Here is a 14,804-nt window from a genome sequence, read left to right as displayed (position 1 = left end):
ATTGGTTTTTCAACAGCAAGGGAAGACTACTGGGGAAAAGAAGGCGCTGAAGGTTAATGCATGGATTTTCTTCTCTTCTTTCAAGGGCCCATAACTGGAATTGGCACCAATCGGTAAGTCAGAGCTTGGCAAGCAGGATGATGAAAACAAAGTCCACTCAGTTCACTCTCCAAGACAGAAGCAGCAAGCAGTAGGCCAGCACAACACAGCAACAAGCAGAGTGGCAGTTCCTGCCTACAGATTCTACAGCTCTTCTTCTTGGCAGAATCTCCTCCAGTCCAGAAGTGTTCTAAAAATGTGGCATTACAGGTTCAATATATTCCTTGCTGCCTTTGAAGTAGGCATACTTCAAAGGAAAGTCTTTATAGTGCACAAGACCCTGCCTTTCCCTGACCTGGCTCCTGGCACACTACAGGGATGGGGAGACAGTTTTGTGTGAGAACAGGTACAACCCTATTCAGGTATTAGGGCAACTCCTCCCACCACTCTAGCTCGGGAAACCCCACCAGCCTGGTGATGGGCAATCAGGATATGCAGGGGACACCTCAGCTCCCTTTGTGTGACTGTCTAGAGTATATGCACAAACAGCCTACCTGTTAGTTGATTCCACAAGCAGTCATAGGCACAGATTGGTAAAGCAAGAAAGTGCCCACTTTCTAAAAGTGGCATTTTCAAACCTCAATTTAAAAACCCACTTCACTCAAACATGTATTTTTAATTTGTCAGTCCAGGGACCCCAAACTCCAAATCTCTATCTATTCCTAGTTGAAGGTTACACTTGTAAGAGGTTAAAAGGCAGCTCCAGTGATAACCTATGGGAGGGATATGCCTTGCAATACCGAAAAAACGTAATTAGCAGTTTTTCACTATCAAGACATATCAAACACACCAGTACATGTCCTACCTTACACATACACTGCATCCTGCCCTTGGCACTACCTTGGGCCTACCTTTGGGAGGACTTACATGTAGGAAAGTGAATGTTTGGACCTGGTAAGTGGGAGCTCGTGCTAAGCTGACATGGCAGTTTTAAAACTGTACTCACAAACACCGCAGTGGCAGGTCTGAGACATGTTTGCAGGGCTATTCATGAGGTTGGCACAATTAGTGCTGTACGCCTACTAGTAGCATTTAGCTTACAAGCCCTGGGCACACACAGTGCACTATACTGGGTACCTACTAGTAACTCAAATATGTCAATCATGGATAACTAATCATAAATACAATTTACACAGGAGGTCAGAAGGAGACTTGAAAGGGGAAAACATGCGAAAGTTGCCAGATCTAACAGTGGCCTTTCCAGGATCCTCATTCAGATATCTGAGGAAGATTTTTTCTCCAGTAACAAAGACAGGAGACAGAGGTGCCACATGCAAGGTTTGAAAAACACAAATGGAGGAAGTAGACAGCACTCTTTTCCTTTTTTTGGAAAAGAGGTATTCATTAGAAAACTTTGCTGATGAATTTCCACTTACGTAGGGGGTGGATTCACTGATGACAATTCTGGCCTCCCAAGGAACAATAATCTTGGTTGTAGCCTCCCATCTGACCTGGTATACAAAAAGGTGGATTTGGCAGTCAAGAGTAAAGATGTCACCTCCAATTTATCAGTCTGTGCCTCAGTCAACACCAATTATTCAGTGCAGTCAATGTTGAAAGACTCCCATTCTCTTGTCGAAGCTGCAGGGGCATCCGGCTTCTCAGTGGCAACAAAATTCCATGTATGGATGAGATCCTGCAAGACATTCATGGCACAAAGGAACTTGTGTATGAACCTTCAGGTCATGAGGTCACAGTTATTTGGATCCCAATTGCAGGTGTTAATAAAAACATCAGCAGATGACAGAAAGCTAAAGGATCCTGTTAGAGTCCAGTTCTGAGACTCTCTGTGTGGAAACAAAAGAGCCTTTGGTCCAACATTCTCCAACAAAAATGCTTTGCAGTTCTTTTGTGGAAGGAGGCATGGCCAGGGAGCCCCTTCAATTGACAAATTCTAGTGTCAGCCAGCAAGCACAGAGCCCCCTATAGCATGATCATGCCCCATTACATCCATAATTTCCAGTGCAAAGAAGAAATATTTTTTCCTGCAAGAACAGAGGAAGGATGTGAACGACCAATAGGAAATTCCTAGTTATGGTTATCAATTTCAATTCAATCTTCTATCAGATATCTTTTAATGGGAGACCATCCTGATGACATGTCAGTTGAAACAGTAGGCACTGACAAAAGACGTTCAAGATCTGGTGAAGAAAGCATTTATGCCTGTCCTAGACAAGGAGAGAGGATTTTGGGTGTTAATTCTATTCCATGTTCAGAAAGCTTCTGAGAATCTGAGACTAGTTCTAGATTTGAAAAATGTTAACTTTATTCCTGCTTTGGTCTGGGCGGAGTTTGTGAGTTGCGCTACATGAACCTCCGCAAAGTGACCAAGATCTCTGCCGCATTAAGCAGAGTTCTGCAAAGCGGCAGAATGCATTTGGTCACGCCGTTCGCATTGATTTTCAGTGCTGTGTGTTTGTCTTGCTCTGCAAAACCACTACAAAAGGTACCATGTGCATCGCAAGAGGGCACTGCTTCTTTTTCTGCTGCTCCAGTAGATTTTCTACTTGAGCAGCAGATTTCTCAACGTGAACAGAAGGTTTCTCAACGCGAGCGGTCGCAACCATCAATTACCCCCGTGTTGAGAAATGCGATCGCCCGCATTGAGAAATCTCGCTGGGAAGTAGATTTTCCTCACTCGTGCTCACCAAAGTGATGTTCTTCTTTTTGATCTCACTTTGGCCCCATGGATTTTACTAAAATAAAATTCTTAGTACCTTTGGTAGGTATCATTCATTCCAGTGGCATACAAGAATTTCAATGCCTGTAATAATGTAATAAGAGGTTCAACAAGTCTGCCAAATCTTCAAGAAGTACGAATTTATCACAAATTATAAAAGTTTAGAACTGATACTAGAACAAGACTTGCAATTTATCAGTGCCTATTTCTGGACGGACCTAGCAAAGTTTTTCTTTCTGTCTCCAGAAAACAAACTCTAATGCAATGGCTCTTATCCCTCTTGAGGAGGAAGACAGTTTCAGCATGGGAGTGGTTCAGGGTTGAAGTGGACAAGGCGTCAAACGTGCATATTCTTCTTTTGTGCCTTCTAAATCTCCATCCCTAGCCAAATCATATTTTGCATTCTTGGGATTCAATGGCTCAGAATTATGAGTTACTGGAGTTATCAATAACACAGATGTGACAGTCACTGCAGTGTGGCTCAATGACAGCAATTTGGACAGAGGTCTGCAACTGAATCCTTCTCTACCCATGATTGTCATAAGAAATCCCAGTTCCCTGGGGTGCGTACAACTTTGCAGGTCATGAAAGCTTAGAGTCAGTGGATGAATTGGAAGGAGGAAAAAAGCAGTCCAACTGCATCAATGTGCTTCTTTTTTGTGAGATCAGGCAGTCAAAACTAGAACAGACACCATGGTTATTCAGGTATAATTTAATCATCAAGGGGGAACCAAGATCCAGGTCTTATGAGATTTAGGTCAGCAGGTCTGCTACTGGGCAGAAACCACCATATGTTTTCTGCCTGAGGTATATCATTCGGGAAGAGGCAACAGATCTGTGGATCAGCTCAGCAGGATCTTTCCAATCACATTTGTTCACTTTCTCTCCCCATCTCTATTTCTTCATAAAGTCCAGATATTCAGTTCTCCGGGATTGGAATGTTTTTAACCATTGGTCAAACTTTCTAGTCGTGGATTCCATCTCAACAGGCATGGGAGAAGATGTTCTGTCTTTCCAGTGGCCAGAGGGTCTTCTCTAGACTTTTCCTCCAATTTCTCTAATCCTGAGAGTTCTACAGAAAATTTGAAATTAGGAGCGGAAGTACTGTTGGTTGTACTATGTTGTAATCTTTCTGGTTCTCCCGTACAGCCCTTCATAAGCAAACGTTCAAGCCTTTAGACAGAGCTGAAGTGGAAGTTATCTCTATTTAGCTAGTAGGCTACTGAGAAGCTTTATCTGAAAAAGAATGGTAATACATTTGCTGTTGGTACAATCTCACCCTTCAAACCTTTATTGTTATCAGATTTAAAAATCCTTGAATATAAGGTATTATTCTTAGTAGCTATTTTTTAGGAAGGAGAATAGGAAAGATGGGGGATCTTTTAAGTTTGCAGACAATTATTTCGGGACAAAGTTGTATTACGTCAAGATCTGAGTTTTGTTCCTATGTTTCTGTCATCTTTTCATAGTTTTCAGGACCTTTTGCTACCTGTGTTTATTCCATCCCCATCATCCCATTAAGAACAATTTCATATGCTAGATGTTTCCTGAGCCTTTCCTGTCCATCTCTCTAGGGCAGCCTCTTTCAGAAACTTACATAAGCTCTTTTTCACTTTTGGAATACCACTCAACACAATCTCTCGCAATTGTCTCCACTACAATGTCCATTCAATGCCACCAATACACACACCTGAGTCTCTACTTCATTTTACCAATACCCTGATTACCTTAATGAGGTAATTAGTAAATAGCCTTTTCCACGTTGATCACATTAAAGGCAGTTCCCCAGGAGTGGACAGAAAGAAGAGATACAGTGAAACATGTTGCAGTGTGGAGAGTGGAAAATGAAATGAGAGAAGACCAAAGAGAAGAAGATGAGACTATAGAAAAATAAAGAGAGAATGACAATATAATGAGACAGGTACGAGGAGACTAAACACAAGCATAAGACACCAAAAATAAAGTTCATTCCAAGGAAGGAAAGTTTATCATGGAGACTGGGTATCAGTGGTGTCTCTTCGGCGAAGGCGGAGGAGCCTCATCCCACTGCTCTTCGCTGTGTCTAAAATGAAAAAATAAAATGATAATAACTCAACGTTATTATCATTATATGTGTTCCTGCTGAGATTTGTGGGTGGGGCGGGGCTGCTCTGCCTCAGAGAAGGGGGAGGAGTGGTGGGCACACTCTCTAAGTGTCATCTTGTGCCGGCCAAACAGTCATGCACACTTTGCAGCTTTCCCACCCAGGCTGCATTACAGCCTGGGTGGAGAATATGCCCAGGCCCACAGCTCCTGTCTGAGTGCCGAACCATGGCGCTCAGACCAATCACAACACTGCATTGCAGCATTGTGATTGGCTACCTTGGAGCCTGGGTGCTTCCTGCTTGCACAGAAGAAGCCAGGAAGAGGGCGGAGATGCGAGGCAGCGGCAGGTTATTGAATTTTCTTTTTAACCCCCTAGTTCCCCTCTCCCCCCGCCCCACTGCTGCTTCCGGGGAGCAGCCACCACTCCTGGGTGTCCATGGATACACATATCTCAGTCTACACAAAACATAAATACAAAATATACACATTACCACAATATGGTTCCCAGTCTATAAGCCAGGTACACCAGTAAATGATCACATAGTGCTTCCTCTTTTACACAACAGGACAAAACTGGTGCATAGGGGAAACCATGTTGGCAGACTGAAAGTATAGCTATAATTGTTTTTGCTTGGTTAGGTAGACATCTCTGTGTTGTGACGAAGAAGACCAGGATTCATAGTAATAAAGATTGCAAGTAATTAGCTGGGTCATTCATGTGCACAGACAGCAATAAGCCTATTTAATACCATACACCATTCAGTATTTAAATTGTAGCTTGGAGGTGTACAAACTCTCCTGCAGTGTGGTACTTTTAAAATGATAGATAAAAAAGAACTGATACTGAAATGTTGTTTTAGGTGTAATTGTTGACTAACCTGTCGGATGCCTGCAACACAGGGCTAATAGTGTGTGTGTGTGTGTGTGTGCGTGTGTGCGTGTGTGTGAGCGTGCTCATTTATGTGTGATGTATTGTGAGATTTACAAGCCTGAACATGTTTTACTTCTTTAAACTAAAATACTCAAGGAGAAGGGTGCTGAAAGTCAAGAGTTCTAGTTAGGATTTGTTCAAAATAATCCTGTAGCCGCTAAACATGACCTAGATCAATTTCTATAATTTTGTTGTCACAGGATTAAATTCTTGTGGGGTATAAATGTCACTTATCTCTTCAATGTCTGTCAAATTGTTACCGTTGACCTAGATATGGGAAGGCACAAGGAATTACTGGCCTCATATTTATCAATATGCATAAACTTGATTTTGGGTACTTACAAGAGGTAATGTTGCAATCCTGTGAAAGAATGATTTTATCAGTTGTTCTTCCACTCAAGTAAACTTGGGCTACACATTTGTGTTCTTCCTAAAGCATAGAAAAAAAATGTAAAACATTGAACAGATTAAAAAATTAAGTTGACAGCAATGTGTTCACAGAATAACACTTCACCATTAACGAACAATGGCTAGCAGCAGTTTGAACAGGGGCACCAAGATAAAGAGCCAATCTACCATATGTAGTCCTGTGCAAATTATAGGACATTTTAGCATCTCTTCAAGGCCAAAAGAAACAAGCTACAATGTATGTTCAGAAACTAGGGCAATCACTGCTTCCATTTTACAAACGCTTGTTCACACAGGTTGCAAATGACCACAGTGTCAATGGTTTTTACTGGATACCAAACAAGCAGGTTTAAGGATACCCAATCCAAACACTAGATAATAGTTGAAAATATCACTTCTGTACTGTGCACAGTGACTCACCTTTGTACATGTTACAATTTGGACAGAATGTAACAATGAAATAGAATATTGTGACTGCAAGAATGCGTTACCACAATATCTTGACAAAATATATGTTTAGGAAACAATGAGAGAGCAAGGGTTTCTAGGGCATGTCCAGATCCCCAGGTATAGTATACAGATAAACAATGTGGACAAGCCCACTATGTGTTAGTTTTAGTTACTGTTTTCGTGGCCTCAAGTTGGGACACACTTGGTGTTTTAAAAGGCCCCTCACACACCAACCTTGTTGGTGTCATGCTTCATCATAGGGGCCCCAACCGGGCGGCCGAGTGCCACCCGGTTGTGCTACAACGCCTGATTACAGCGGAGCGGGTGTAGGTGCAATGATGTGATAAGAGTGTTAAGTTAAAAAATACCTCTGGGAATCCTTGCCTTTGTATTTTATTATTGGCGGCCCAGGATATTGATAAAATATATGTGGTGCAACTCCTGAAGGAATAGTCGTCCTACGAGTTGTCTATGTGCTGCGGTCTACATGTTTCAGCCCCATGCGTGGTTGTAGGGCTTTCTTCAGGACCAGGGTGGTATTAAGTGAGTGGCAAAAAGATGGTGTCACGTGAAGGTGAAAATTCCTACACACGCGCTAAGGTGTGTGGAAAGAAGAGAAAAGTGCTGGTGTACTCACTGGTACTCCAGGGTAGCAAAATATCCTGCGGGGAAAGAGAGGAACAAAACAACATACAAATATGTATATTTTCTGCAACATAAAATGCAATCTTAAGTTGTGGTGAATACGTTGTTTTGTCACCAGGCCTTAAAATGTGACTAATTGCAAAGACATGCAAGTGATACTGTGGTTTTGCATGCCAAATGTATCTAAGGCGTGCTCTTAACCATGATTTTATGCGGGCGGTGGATGTATCAATCATATTTTGATGGGCAACAGAAGAGTAACAAGCAAAGAACATTGCATGCAGGTATACTATTGTCGGGGAACAGGGTGCATGCGTGGGAGCTGCTGGAGTGAGGACCGTCGGTCCGTGACACACTACGTGCGATTTTAATAATGGCATGCTACCGAAGTATATTTAGCCAGCAAAGTCGCCGGTCTGAAACATTTGTCCATTTTTTTTAAAATATGGCTAAGATTCCAGAATTTAACCGAAACAAACAGTAGCATCTCCCACTGCAGGTTACATAAATGTCAGAAGGTGTTGAGGGGACCAGGTCAACAACTCCAGGGTTGGCCCATGGTATGGGCAGCACTTGTTACTAAGCAGCCGCAGCCCGTGCAGGTGAGAGAGGTGGGGCTGGGTTGAGGGGGATTCAACAGACAACCAAGAGGAAAAATTAAATAAATATGTTTCCCTTGTCGTTGTCTGTAGAACCCCCCTCCCCTCCAACCTGGCCCCACTAGTCTTACCGGTGGGGGCCGTGGCTGTTAGTAAGGTCAAAAAACACATGTTCCCAGAAGAGGTAGAAGAGCATCTGGCGCTATCTAGGCGCATTCCTTCTCTTCTCATGTACCAATATGGCAGGTTTTCTTTAAATTCTATATTATATAAATGTTGGCGTATGAGCCGAGGGCCCTGAAAAAGCATGGGAGCTAGGGAACAATGGACACTCTGAATTTTCCTTGTGAGGGCCCTGCTTGACTTCCTGCGGCTGGATGTTCTGCACACGATGAGTGGGCCTACAGGAATAAGGAACATTTCTGCTGTCATTAATGACTGCTTTTGGTCCTAAGCGGAAGTGGGGAGACGCTGTGTCAGCGGCTACTTGGCAGCCATACGCCACCTATTTACTGCTAGATTTCTGATCCAATGGAATACGCTGTGCGCTACACAGTAGCAATTGTCACTTCCCTGTGTCCCAGAACGGCAGCAGGGGTGTTTTTCCACTGTAGTTCATGACCCCTCTTTCACTCTTTTTTAGTTAACACTTCACTAGTTTTGCACTTCATTAAAAATAAATGTTTTAAAAACTTTTCAACATTTTATATACCAAATATTGCTGGCTATACCAGGCCTATGGTGTGCTAGAAATGGTACAACAAGATCATGTAAAATGTTCCACTGGTAGGCAATTACACAAGGTGCCAGACAAATATGCAATGGTGTCATGAACTAATATTTGCACCCATCAACTGATACAAAGTAGTGATTATGCACATTGTAGTGAGTGTAAATGTCCTTTCGTCATCCGTTTTTATTGGATTTCAAAATTGGTAGTGTCTGTAAAATTGCCTAGCATTGCTGCTTTTAATGAGATTTTGCCCATTTAGGACTAGATTACACTTCCTTCGCCGGTGCCAAGATTTTCAGATCACATTGATTGCAATTGAACCAGTGCAATTTTGCACTGAATGATGCGCTAACTGGTTAGCTGACAACAACCAATCACGATCTAAGACCTTCAAATCTTCCAATCATTCAAATGATTTTCATACATATGAGACAAATAGATAATCATTGAAGAAGCAAGGATTCTAAAAAGTGTACTTGAACATTGCAATTTTTGTGAGTGCCTCACCTCTTCAAGCCTTTGCAGGGGGCATAACCCTAAGCAACCTGCAGGCTCATGGGAGCTCTGAGGTTTGTGGCTGTGAGCTTCAAAGAGAAAACACTGATCTACACTCACACTTATGTGGAGCTTACGCTGGCCAATATGAAATAGCTGCGGTACCCACGCCTACCCAGTCATTGTGCATCATGCAAACTATCATCAGATGTTCCAATAGAGTAACATACAAGCACAGGGTGATGAATGACAACAGCGTGACAACAGACTATTGATCTGATGTAGAGGAGGCCGGTAGTGGGATCTAGGCCAAATGAGTATTGATGTCCTAACCATGACTCTCTGTCTTCTGTCACCTTATTATAAGGGTAACATTCCCTGTCAACTCTGCCAATGTTAACATCTTTAGTTCAGGTGTGGCATTAGCTGAAATGGCCTTGGAAAGGCAGACAGCTAGTTGGAAGGTATTGCCACCGGCTTCCTTTCTGCAGGTCCACCTTTAAAGCCATGGATGTCTACTGTATAAATCGGTGGAAATACCCGTGATGCAATGTTGAAAGCTAAGAGTGCATCAGAGACATTTTGTATGTCAGACTTGAAAATGAACTCCCAATTTCTTTTTCCAGCACACACATTCACAACCTGAACCTTTGAAATAGTGGAACTTTCACCTTGGACAATCCTTTAGGGAAAGTATCCACTGAACAGACAGAAAACTCAAAGTATGACAGTTATGATTGAGGTGATCTCTCTGCTACGTATAAACAAAAGGAGAGAGTAAGGGATTTTTCAAATATGTGAATGGAAGGTACTCCCAGTCCCCAGGACTTAAGTATAGAAATACCAAAAAAGGAGTATCGCCGCAAGGACCTTAAAAAAGGTTCTGAATGGAATGTCAAAGAACAAAAGGGATAGTGTCCTTTTGTTAAAAAAACCCTCACTCACCAACCTGGTTGGCGACATGCTTCATCATCGTGGTTCCACCCTGACGGCCGAATGCCATCAGGGTGTGCTGCGACACCTGAACTACAGTGGAGCTGGTTTTTTGAGTGAATAGTGCAGAAAGTGGTGTTAAAAATTGTCCTGGTATGACTTCTTCTGAAAAAACTTTATTCATAAGCTACTGGACAATGTTAAAAATAGTGAGGAGATACTGATGGGTGAAAATGACTGTGAGTATCTATGTGAAAGGTCTACATGTTTCAACCTGTAAAAAGGTAATTCCCAGGTTTTCGTCAGGTCCAAAAAAAGGAAAATGGATGATCTACACACACTAACGTGTACCCAGTCCTAGATTCCTGTGGCAAAAAAGGCACTTTGGCTCTGTGTTTTTTTTCCACCAAGTATACAATCACTGATATATTGGCCACATCCTTGGGTGAAGGAGAAACAAGGTTCTTCTACTCCAGAACATACCCATAGTTGAAGAAACCATTATTAAAGGGTGTTTGTCAATTCTCCCAATTCTTCCCAATTGCTGACAAATAAGGGAAGTGAGCCCAAGGGAGATACATTGATTTTGACCAGATGACATAGTTGGATCTAGTGGGGAATTTTAGTTATTGGGTATAAAAGTAGTCATTATCACAGATTGAAACCAATGGTGTGTTTAAGGCACTTAGTATAAATGTATTTGTGACATGTCCACCATGTCTGAAATGTAGCATACCCCTTCTGTATCAGGTCTGATATGACAGTCTTCTTCAACATTTATTTCCTGATCTGCACAAGCACTTGGGCTGGATTCACTTTTCACATGGTCCTCTTGATCAATGACGAGTGAAGCCTAAGGAGAATATCAGGAAACAGTCTTATGCATCTTATGCAAAGAACCATGACATGACTTTTTTACAATCTGTGAATTTAGCTTTTGTTGCTGCTGGAGTATCTTTCTGACTGGTAGGCAACATCGAATGATCATGTCTTCACTTCTCAAATATTTCTTAAATGAACAACGACACAGTAGCGGCTCCTGGAGGGAGTGCTGTGGGGTGGTAGGGCGGGGCGGGGGAGGGGCAGGGTGGGGGGGGGTAGTAAACTCTGGATTGAGGCCGAACGGAGTTCAGTATCCAAATAAATAAATAATATGAATTACATTGTGCGCTGCATCGCCGGTTTGGCGTTGTAGGGTGCGCAATGTAATTCGTTTTATTTATTTATTTAGTTACTGAACTCCGTTTGGCCTTAATCCAGAGTTTACTACCCCCCACCCTGCACCTGCATAATGACGATAGGGACTTAAAATAAAAGAGCATAGGAAATAACATTAAATTCATGTATTTAAAATAGTTCAAAATATAATTAAAAAATAGTATATAGATATTATATAATTATAAAATAATGTATTAACCTATGAATTTAATAAAAAATTATAACAGCAATATTTTATTAAAATGTTATTAAATTACTTTAAAATAATTCAATACCTCACTTTTAATAATTATTAATTAATATTAAAATAGTACGAAGTGAATTTATTTTTCCATTTAGATGTCAGAAAAATACATTCAATTTAATTAAATGTAGTATATTTACATTAACAAGAAGTAATATGATGTTAAGTTACTGGTGCTGTAGGAATTGTATTGTTTTGTACTATATTTGAAAATAGCATATATATGTATGTGTGTATATATATATATATATATATATATATATATATATATATATATATATATATAATTAATTTCCATTATTATTTAGAAGTAAAATAGTTTTACAGCTTTTATTCAAATTAAATAATCTTTTAAAATGTTCCTTATACTTTACCATGAGGAGACTCTGCAGTGAGGGCAGAGATACCTGTATGGTAAAGTATTGTCACTAGTAAGAAAGTTAGCTAGGATCTGTCGCTGCACTATGGAAGCATTCCCAACACCAGGTATGAGTTTAATTTTCAAGCCCACTGAAATAGAAACCAGAGCCTTAAGGGGCATCCGGTCCTGACAGACTGATAATGTGAGAAATGCTGGTAGATGTTTTTTAGCTTAAGCAGAACTAGTCATTTCTGAGACCCAGCTGTAACAACCGGACTATTTTGATTATGGTGCCTCAAGACCACCTAACTAGGAAGTAGATAGTCTTGTGAGAAAGTTTCCTTGTGGGGTCTAACTCACCTGAAACTTATATTAAAATGGATTGGAGGTGTACCTACCAGTGGCCACCTTTTCAAATAAGGTCCCTGCTGTGCAAGTGAGGATAGAGGTTTGTTTGTTATTCACATGACCTCTTCCGTAATGTTCTCAACTCCATGGCTTGACTCATTTCTGCCAAGAGTGACCTCATTCCCCCAGTTTTGAGTAACATACACTGGCTTCTGATTTATTAAATAAATACTAAGTAATATTTTTTTTTTTTAGATTAGGGATTTTGTTAGTGTCTTTGTCTAGCCTTTCTTTATCAGGTAACACGGGTCTGTGGTTGTTTGCTGGGCATTATAAACTCATTTTACGATGAGTACAATTATTCCTTGACATGAGATCTCTATTTGAAAACTCTAAACATAGAAAATTACATACCGTTGGATAGTAGAGTTCACAGGAAAGAGATTTGGGTTCATTCTCACGTTGAGAAACAAGGTCTAAAAAATAGCCTTTGCAATATCCAACAGTCTGTTCAAGAGAAAAGCACATTATTAGACTTGGATGCCTTTACAATTTATTGACCTTGCTATTTCAATTAAAGTAGCATTCAGAGTTGTTTATCAATTCAATTAGGGTGCACAATCTAACCTTAAAGAGACATGCCTCTGCCTAATGCAAACAATGAAAAACGCATTTAATTCGGAAATACAAGTCATTTCAATAAACACATAAGGGAACATGTCTTTGAGAACACCTCAAAAGAGTTAGAAGAGTTATAGACAACTATGGTCAGAAATACAATACTCAAATGCAAACAAATCATTTAAAAGAATAAAGCATTAGGAACAGAGAATAGCAACCGAAGGAGACGGAGAAGGAAAAGCAATATAACAAAGTTTGAGTTCAGCTATTGGTGAAATCGAATTTCAAAGCGGAGTGGCTGCAGCTCTCCAAATATACAGGCACTCTCTCACAAGTCAAGTTTCCTACTTCATCAGCATACAAAGCCTCTATAGCAGGGGTCCCCAAACCGGTCCTGGAGGGCCGGATCCATGCTAGATTTTTAAAATTACTACATGTATCTCAATGGGGGTATCCAAAAAATCTGGCATTGATCCGGCCCTCCAGGACCGGTTTGGAGACCCCTGCTCTATAGCTTACCTAATCTCATCCAAGAATTAGCTGTCACGTCTTTAGAGTTTCACGCCTGTAAAGTTTTGCTGTAAAACTTCACGCCGCATGTAAAGTTTCACTGTAAAGTTTCCCGCTATCTATAAAGTTTACCGCCTGTAAAGTTTCACGCCGCCTGTAAAATTTCACGTCTCAACCACTAACAGAATGTGAAAATAGTCCCCAGACCTCAAATAATGGATCCAGACACCTCCAACTCAAACAGAAGAGCATTTAATATTGGAATGAGCTGAGTAAATGTAAATGTAAATGTAGGTGTACTTATATAGCGCAACCTGTCACCCAAAGGGCATCCTGGCGCTTGCTTAGGGAACCCGTCCTAGTATTCCCCTGTGAGAAGCCCCGGCAGGGTGTCCACAGGGTGAAAGTCAGGCATCCCGCCGCGAGGGGCCGTTGTGGAGATTAAGCAAGCTATTGCCCAGAGTCGCAGAGTGTGAACCCGTGAGTCGAGGAGGCACCGGATCGAGAATTATCAAGTCCGTGGAATTATTAGCCCAAGACCCGCCGAGGCGGGGAATTGAACCCTGGTCCAGGACCGATCTCAGCTTCCGGGTCTGCCGCCTCTAACCCCTGAGCCACACTTCTCCAGTAGTGAGTAGTAACTCACTGGAATAGCTCTCCTACCTCTCATTGTTACATTTCATAAAACTGTCGCAGAACTGATAGAGCTCGGTGGTGCTCTTCCATTTGTAGGGGTGCATCATAACCTCGGATAGTCCGCATCCACACATACATATACCTTTGTCGTGATAACATTTGGTTATGTTCAGTAATAAGATGTGATCATGTAATGATAGAAATGTTCGTGCCATGCAAAGAATTAACATGGCATTTGTGTTTTGAATAATGTAATCATTATTAGTTGCTTAAATTTTCTTGCAAAAGCTGTTTATTCGTAGTAGTGCAGTTGATTTAAACGTGCCCCATATTAAAGTTGCACGTAGATGTGACTAATTGTCCTAATATGTAGGATATCTTAAGTCGTTAACAATGATAATTACATTTATCGAATCTATGTAAAATGAAAGGCCTAAATGAGATGTTCACTTATGCGTGTATTCGAAGGGCCTATGTGTATCACTCTCATGCTATCCGATTTCTGTAGGCCTGAAACATATTTTCCCTGGAGGCTCGCGGTGCAGTTGGTGAATTTCATGTACATGTTGAATTTGTTTTGTTCTCACATTTCTGTTGCAGGTGGAGAAAATCGTCTTTGTTAGTTAGAATAACGTGTTTTATTTTAGGAGAGTTAGACTCGGAAGGATGCTATACAAATGTGCAAGGAGTGCTGATAATCGGGAGACGGTGTTCTTTCTCACTGAGGGAGGCTTAGGAATCAAGGTCATCGACCCAGGAGCTGAATTCTAACACCAAGTAGAAATTTACCTATGAGAAGTGTCCAGTG

At 41.2% G+C, this 14,804-nt stretch overlaps 1 protein-coding gene across 1 annotated transcript in view; it reads right to left on the bottom strand.

The window, feature by feature from the left end:
- LOC147665754 (T-kininogen 1-like) overlaps positions 1-14,804 on the bottom strand; it is a 131,237-nt gene that overhangs the window by 38,104 nt on the left and 78,329 nt on the right. The window contains exons 6-8 of the mRNA XM_086949544.1: positions 12,644-12,736; positions 10,795-10,911; positions 6,138-6,225 (exon numbers count right to left, since the gene is read on the bottom strand). Of these exons, the coding sequence (XP_086805670.1) occupies positions 6,138-6,225; positions 10,795-10,911; positions 12,644-12,736 (298 nt within the window). The remainder of the gene's footprint in view (positions 1-6,137; positions 6,226-10,794; positions 10,912-12,643; positions 12,737-14,804) is intronic.

The sequence above is a fragment of the Lissotriton vulgaris genome, unplaced genomic scaffold (genome assembly GCF_964263255.1).
Source record: "Lissotriton vulgaris unplaced genomic scaffold, aLisVul1.2 SCAFFOLD_1182, whole genome shotgun sequence".
Classification (NCBI taxonomy): Eukaryota; Metazoa; Chordata; class Amphibia; order Caudata; family Salamandridae; genus Lissotriton; species Lissotriton vulgaris.
Note: the sequence above shows the minus strand (reverse complement) of the source record. Positions and strands in the feature narration are given on the sequence as shown.